This window comes from Mesoplodon mirus (assembly GCF_964341445.2).
Source record: "Mesoplodon mirus genome assembly, chromosome: 18".
Classification (NCBI taxonomy): Eukaryota; Metazoa; Chordata; class Mammalia; order Artiodactyla; family Ziphiidae; genus Mesoplodon; species Mesoplodon mirus.
Window position 1 is genome coordinate 33,942,249 of NC_138994.1, and position 7,788 is coordinate 33,950,036.

General features: G+C 60.1%; 1 protein-coding gene across 1 annotated transcript; it reads right to left on the reverse strand.

Annotated features, from left to right (window-relative positions):
* Nucleotides 1-1,796: 1,796 nt before the first annotated feature.
* On the reverse strand, nt 1,797-4,750 carry LOC309793344 (forkhead box protein J1-like; the record flags this gene model as incomplete). Its single annotated transcript, XM_082603821.1, has 2 exons — nt 1,797-2,564; nt 4,253-4,750. The coding sequence occupies 2 exons, from the start codon at nt 4,748-4,750 to the stop codon at nt 1,797-1,799; spliced, it is 1,266 nt and encodes a 421-aa protein (XP_082459947.1).
* Nucleotides 4,751-7,788: the final 3,038 nt, after the last annotated feature.

A 7,788-nucleotide genomic window follows, 5' to 3' on the forward strand; every position in this document is an offset into this window, starting at 1 on the left:
TTGTGTGTGTGTGTCTGTGCGCACGTGCACGTGAGTGCTGGGGGAAGGGGCTGTGCACCACAAGGGCGTGCTTGCGGGGCCAGGTGCAGGCTCGGGGGAGAGATGGGTTCCAGGCAAAGCTGGGGTGAGGGGGTGGAAAGGTGCCTGCTGAGTGTCACATATTTGCTGTGCCTCAGTTTCCCCATCAGAACTCTGGTACGTTGATTCCTCACAGGCTGGAGCTGTAGGGTCTAGGCACCCCGTCTTCCGTCTGCCCTGATGGCCTCCCTCAGCCCCAACCTGCATTGGAGGGAAGGCCCTGGGCGGGGTGAATGAACCCCAGGGTGGCAAGTGGGGCCCCAGGGGCTGGGGCCCTCTGACCTCACACCCTGTCCCTTCAGGAAGGGACCAAGGGAGGGAGGAGCTGGAGACAGGCCCAGGCGAGGACCGCAGGTGAGTCTGGGCAGGCCCTCAACTTGGGCGAGGTGGGGAACGTGAGCCGAGCCCTGGGCAAGAACGGCCTTTGTGAGTGAGTCCTCAGGGCCAGGGAGGGGGCTGTGCCTCCTTTGCCGCCTGCTCCTCGGGGCTGTGGGTACAGTCTCCCCATTGCACATAGAGAGGTGCCGAGGCCCTGGCTGCAGGGGACCCCCGAGGGCCGCCTCTCAGCCCCTTTCTCTCTGGGCACCCAGAGATCCTGAGGAGTGCATCAGGGGACACTCTGCAGGCCTTTGGTGCCCCCCATCTTCCTCCCAGCCATTCCCCCTTGGGCCGTGGCCTCCCCAAAACTGGCCCATGCTTTTCCCCAGAGAAAGTTGCAAGCAGGTCCATTTTGAGACTTTTTAAAACTTTAGTTTTAAAAATGTTTTTATTGTAAATCACTTTCTATGAAAAAGGTTAAATTGCCCGATGGGTTAGGAGAGTGGATGTGGGATGCAGCCCAGGGCGTTTATGGTGGAGCAAGACATTCCCCTGCAGGAGTGCAAGCAAGGGCAATGGGCCATCCCCCCATTCCTGGTCCCAGTGGTTCTAGCAAGCACTGCGTCCCTCCCAGTTAAGCCTCAGCTCTAGCTACACTCACTACATTAGTCTGTCTGTCCCCTTTCCCTCCGCAGCTTGGCTGCCCCAGCCCCTAACCCCCAGATCCCCATCTCCCCGCTGCTCTCAGCCTCAAGTTGGGCTCAAAGATTAGGGACACATACCCTCTGCCCCACCTCTAGGGATGAAGCCAGAAGATCCCAGAGGCCTTAGAAAATCTCCTGGCTCCACCCGGCACCCCGGCCTCCTTTCTGTCTCCTCTCTCTTCCCCCCTCCGCCTAGCTCCTCCTCACAGACTGCCAGGAGAGGCCTCTTGGGTGTTCATTTGCAGTCACCTAATCAGCATTGGTTGTACCTGGGAACTTGCTCTGGATAGAGACCTGGGGAGGAGAGCAGGAGAGAGAGAAGCTTGGAAGCTAAGGTGTTCTGGGGCGGGCCCTGTACTGATGTTTCCAGCTTGGCCAGGGCCCCTCCAAGCCGCAGCTCTCATAGTGCAGGGCCCTTAGCGTGTCTCTGGGGCAGGGAAGAAGTGGATCAATGAAACACTGTGTGTATGGGGGGCTGGGGAGCGGAGGCAGCAATTTGGGTCCTGGGCCCCAATTCTCAGCCTGCTGGACTAGAATCTGAGGATGGCCTGGGCTGGGGGCCGTGTGGCCTGGTGGGGTGAGCTGGCCCAGCCCCTGCCTGGGCGGTAGGGTGTCCATGGGCCTGCACTGGCGGGGAGGGGGGCAGTCTGGGCCCAGACTTCGGTGCTGTCTGGAGGTGGGGCAGGGCCTGGCTTCTTACAAGAAGGCGCCCAGGCTGGCCCAGTCATGCAGGTCAGAGGCCAGTGTGGCATCCCCGGCCTCAAAGAGGGGCTCGGGGGGCAGGGAGCTACGGGTGCTCTCGTCCCAGGGGTGCTCCAGGAAGGATGTGGCCAGGAAGGTCTCATCAAAGTCCAGGCTGTCGGTAGCCTGCTCCGCTGGAGGCCCCCAGGTAACAGGGCAGTCGATGTGGTGGCCATGGATGGTGAGGTCCACGTCCCCGTGTGAGGCAGGGCTCAGCGGCGGGATCAGCTCCGAGATCTCCAGCGTGCCCAGCTCCCCGTCCAGCGTGCCAGCGTCCAAGATGGCCTCCCAGTCAAAGTTGCCCTTGAGGGGTTCCAGCTCACCCTGCTCCTCCTGGGTCAGCAGCAGGGGGCTGGAGGGCCGCGGGACCTTGGCCTCCTGCTTGGGCAGCGGCTGTTGACGCTTACGCCCCAGCCTGCCCTCGCCTGCACCCCAGCCCGCCTCCCCAGTGGCCTCCTCGAACTCCCGCAGCAGCTGCTGGGCCTCGGTGCTCACGGTCAGTGGCCCGGCCCATGGGGCGGCGCTGGGCTCTGGCACGGCCTGGCGGGCAAAGGCCGGGTGGATGTGGACTGGGGGCAGCCGCTGCTTCTTCAAGGCCCCACTCAGCAGCCGCTCGGCGTACTGGGGGTCGATGCACCAGAAGCCCCCCTTGCCTGGCTCGTCCTTCTCCCGAGGCACCTTGATGAAGCCCTTCTTCAGGGACAGGTTGTGGCGGATGGAGTTCTGGACACAGGGAGGTAGGAGAGAAGGAAGACAGCTGGGAGAGTGGGTGGGGTCAGTGATGGGGGGTTCCTAGAGCCACTGCCAGTCCCACCACCACCTTCTCTCCGATGGGGGCAGGGGAGACAGAGGCGCTGCTCCGAGCGGGAGGCTCTGGGACACCAGCCACGGGGCACCAGGAGCTGGGAGTGCTGTCGGGGGCTTTTGTTCCCTTTTGCCAGGATATCTGCCTGCTCGGTCATCCGAGCCCTGAGCCGCAGGGTGGCTCTCAGTGCCAGCCTGTCCTGCCCTCCCTCCCTTACCCCGCTGCTTGCGGCCTCTGGTCAAAGGCCTTGGCTCCCCCAGGTCCTGGACGGCCATCTCCCTCTGCCTGGGCCTGGCTGGCCTTCTCTGTTTGTGAAATGAGTGAGTGGGTGTGAGGGTGTGTGTGTGTGGGGGGGGGATGAAGTGTGGGAGGATCTGATGACTTTCCTTGTTTCTAGAGCCGGCTGCTGGCCTGGGCCCTCACCCACCATGTCCCCCTCCTCCCACCCCAGGCTCTGAGGCCTCAGTTGATTATTACCCAGCCAAGAGCATAGCGCTCATTCCTGGGGCCTCTCAGGCTTGGGGTAGTGTGTGGGGGGGTGGAGGTTCTCTGCTTTCTCACCAAGGTTACAAATGGTACCTGCCCCAGGGTCAGGGCCCAAGCAATCGTGGAATAGCTGTGATTACAGGAACTCTGATCCTGTGACCTGTGCCACAGGGAAGGATCTGTGCATCCTCAGGGTCTCTGTCCCCAAGTAGCCCCTGATCCTGATGGTCGAAGAGGCTCAGGGCAGCGTGTGCCCAGCCTGAATCACCATCCTGCCTTGTTCAGGCCTGGGTGCACAGTCCAAACCACGCTGGGGCACAGGGGTCTGGGGCCTGGTGGGTGGGGCCGGCAGGTGAGTAGTGCCCCCTGGCAAGACTGGGAGGTTTACATGGTGGTCTGGGCCCCTTGGCTGCTCTGTGCCAGGTTCCGGAGACTTGGAACATGAAGCCAGTGTGGGAGGAAAGAGCCCCTGTGGAAAGCACGTGGCTGAGGTAATTGTCCCCCCAGGGAGTTTGATGAGAAGAGGGGGAGGAGTGTAGGCAGGAAACTAGGGAGGGCTTGGGGTGGGGGCTGGCACAGCAGCTTTCGGAAGGCCCCGTAGCCCTTCCACTGGGACACCGATGGCCTTCACACCCCGCAGCACGCCCCTCTCCCCTCCCAGAGCCCCTCCAGCCAACTGAAAGCAGGCGGGATGCAGAGTCTGGCAGGAACGATGCTCTGCCTCCAGTCAGGCCCTGACAAACTGACCTTGAGGAGGGGAGTGTCGAGGAATTCCAGGACTTGGGACAAAAATGTGTCCCTCAGTCCATCAACCTACCCTGGGGGGCTGTGTCCACGCATAGTTCAGCCCTGGTCTTTGGGCTGAGCCTGCCGGATGAGTGACAAGTTCTTTCCCCTTGAACCTCTATGTCGGCACCCCTGCAGCCCTCTGAACATCCTCCCTCCTCCGTCTCTGAAGTCAAAGGGGCAGCAGTCCAAGCACTGGGCTCCCTTGAGGTCCTTCCTGGACGGCCTTCCTCTCTCGGGGCCCTGGCCGTACCGCGCCTACTTGGCCTGCGGATCTGGGATGTGAGTCCAGTCCGCGAGGGCATGGGGAGGGAGGGAGGGAGTGCCTCCCTACCTGCCAGGTGGGATCAGCGTGGCGGAAGTAACAGAAGTTGTCCGTGATCCACTTGTAGATGGCCGACAGGGTGATCTTGGTGGCCTTGCTGGCCTGCATGGCCATGCAGATGAGCGTGGCATACGAGTAGGGCGGCTTCACGTGCGGGTTGGTGGCGTAGTCCACGTCGTCGGGAGGCGAGGCCTGCAGCCCCGAGGGGGCGCTCCGCGGCGTGCAGGAGGACGTGGGCTTGCCGGGTGTGTGCGGCTGCCCCAGGCAGGCGGGGTCCGCCGCCAGGGGAGACCCCGGCTCGGCCGAGCCTGCCAGCTCGTGGGAGCCGTGGGGGTCGGTGTCCCCCGAAGGCAGGGCGGGGAGCTCGGCGTTGAGAATGGAGAATTCCTGCAGCCACTGCAGGCTGGTCAGGCTGTCATTCAGGGCGTTGGACTCCTCCAGGCCGCCTTCCGGTCCGGCCTCCTCCGCTGCCCCTGCTCCCGAGACGCGTAGCCAGCTCTCCGCCATATCTGCGGGGACTCTCCGAGGGGGCTGTCAACATCCACGAGCCGAGCCGAGGGTGGCCGCCGAGCTCTCCGGCCCGCTGACTCCCGCGGCTTCAGTTACGCAGCCTCCCGGAAGCGGGCTTCCATCCCGCGATCCGGGGGTAGCCTCCTCCAAACGGAATGTGGTGCCTGCGGGGACCAGAGCGGGAACTGAGCCCTCTTTCCCCACCCCCGAGGGGAGAGTGTGGGCGAGGGGGGAGGCTCTTACTAAAATCCTTCCTGCAGCTGGGGAGGATCTTTTACTGCCGACGTCTGGGAAACAGAAGGTGTGCCCGGGGCTCCGACCCACACGGGGTTCGCCTCGCTCTTTTCCTCTTGGATCTTTAAGAGGAGACTTAATTAGCCCAACGAGGGAATAGTGTAGGGGCATGCGAGGCCACCCGTTTCTCCCTCAAAGCGGGGAATTAACCCCCCTCTCTCCGTCCACAACCAATGGAAATGGGGCGAGAGAGTCCAGGAGGGCAGTACGACGGGTCGGGGGGCGGGGGAGGTCGTCTGATCTTTGAAAAGGGATATTAGGATGGGGCTCAAGGGGAAGGAAGGAAACAATACAGAGAGTTATAAGGGGGTGGGAAGTGAGTGTCCCCCAAACGCCTCTGATGTCAGTCCCCGGGCCCTCCACTTCCGTCGGGGACGGATGGGAGAGCGGGCTGGTACTGACGCCCTCCCTTCCCACGGCCGGCAGCCCTCCCCGTCCCTTACCTGGCTCAGAGCGCAGCCCGGGCCAAAGGAAGCTTCTCAAAGAAATTCCTCCCACCGCCCACCCTCACCGCGGCTCTCTGCTCCCAGCTCCAGGGCCCAGCCAGCAATCCTCGTCGCCACTCACGCCCGCCGGCGCCTCTCTGAAAGCCAGCGGCTGGGGACCGGCACTCAGTAGCCGCTCGCAAGGCGTCTCCTGCTGCCGTGGCGACGCCCCGCCCATATAAACAGCTTCCGCTTCTGCCATTGGCCAGGGCATCTCCAAAGAGACCGCGGGCTCTTAACGGCTCTCTCACGCGGTAACTCTCTTCCAGCTCCCTCCTGCCGCCCTCTCCCGCGCGCGACCCAGCCCCCTACCCGCCACCGCGTCCCGGCTCCGCGCATTCCCGCCCGAGGGCCCCGCGCAGGGCTCGGAGAGGCGCGCGGCTCGGCGCTCCCGCAGAGGCCCCGGGGCCCTCGGCGAGCAGTTCGCCGCGGGAACCGTCCTCCGCCCCACCCCCTTCCCATCTGGGCTGCTCAGAGGTGGCGACGGCTCCTGGGACGCAGCCCGTGGCGCGGGGGCCAGGGCTGGGTGCATGCTTGGGGCTTTCCTTTCCTCTCCTCTGGGCTGCGAGTGGCACTTCCTCACGTTTCTGCGGCCTGTCCCGGTCTCCCGACCGAGTGTCGTCTTGGTGCCCGCAAGCAGGTCTGACTCTCCGATGCCACCTGCCGCTCAGGTCCGCAGAAACCGCAGCCCCGGTCGCAGGCACCCCAAGGCGGCTAGGGTAATCCAGTGTTTCCCGGTAAGCGCCCCCTCCCCGCCCCGTCCTCAGCAAGATTCCCAGAAGCTGACATTCCAGAGGCTTCTTCGGAAGTGCTCTCCCTCCTTTCCAGGTAGCCGAGGAAACAGAGCCGTTGGGTGAAAGCCAGGAAAGCCGTGGACTTGCCAAATTCTTTGACTGGGGTCATTTGCCCCATTCATTTCACCAGCCTTTAAGTGACGGACTAACGGTGGACTGTGGTCCTTCCTCCTCCCCTCCCCCAGCCTCCCTCCAGTCACCAGCTTTCCTGCTCTTCAGTTATTGAGGAGCTGCAGTTGGAAGTTCTCTGGTTGAAGGGGGTGGGTGGAGGTGAGGGCTCCTTATCAGGCCTCTGGGCAGGAGCTGTGCCCGGGGGATGGTACACCAGCTCCCACCCAGAAACATGTCTTTTCCTCTACCCCTTGCCCTCTCTCACTCCTCCATGTCCAGCTTGTCTTGAGTCAAAGTTTTTTTTTTCTTCCCAAGTATTTATTGTTTTATTTTAATTTTTATTTTATTTTTTTATTAGTTTCTGCTTTATAACAAAGTGAATCAGTCATACATATACATCTGTTCCCACATCCCTTCCCTCAGGCATCTCCCTCCCTCCCACCCTCCCCATCCCACCCCTCCAGGCGGTCACAAAGCACCGAGCTGATCTCCCTGTGCTCTGCGGCTGCTTCCCACTATCTACCTTACGTTTGGTAGTGTATATATGTCCATGCCTCTCTTTCGCTTTGTCACAACTTACCCTTCCCCCTCCCCATATCCTCAAGTCCATTCTCAAGTAGGTCTGTGTCTTTATTCCTGTTTTACCCCTAGGTTATTCATGACATTTTTTAAAATTCCATATATATGTGTTAGCATACGGTATTTGTCTTTCTCTTTCTGACTTACTTCACGGTGTATGACAGACTCTAGGTCTATCCACCTCATTACAAATAGCTCAGTTTCGTTTCTTTTTATGGCTGAGTAATATTCCATTGTATATATGTGCCACATCTTCTTTATCCATTCATCCGATGATGGACACTTAGGTTGCTTCCATCTCCGGGCTATTGTGAATAGAGCTGCAATGAACATTTTGGTACATGCCTCTTTTTGAATTATGGTTTTCTCAGGGTATATGCCTAGTAGTGGGATTGCTGGGTCATATGGTAGTTCGATTTTTAGTCTTTTAAGGAACCTCCATACTGTTCTCCATAGTGGCTGTACCAATTCACATTCCCACCAGCAGTGCAAGAGTGTTCCCTTTTCTCCACACCCTCTCCAGCATTTATTGTTTCTAGATTTCTTGATGATGGCCATTCTGACTGGTGTGAGATGATATCTCATTGTAGTTTTGATTTGCATTTCTCTAATGATTAATGATGCTGAGCATTCTTTCATGTGTTTGTTGGCAGTCTGTATATCTTCTTTGGAGAAATGCCTATTTAAGTCTTCTGCCCATTTTTGGATTGGGTTGTTTGTTTTTTTGCTATTGAGCTGCATGAGCTGTTTTTAAATTTTGGAGATTAATCCT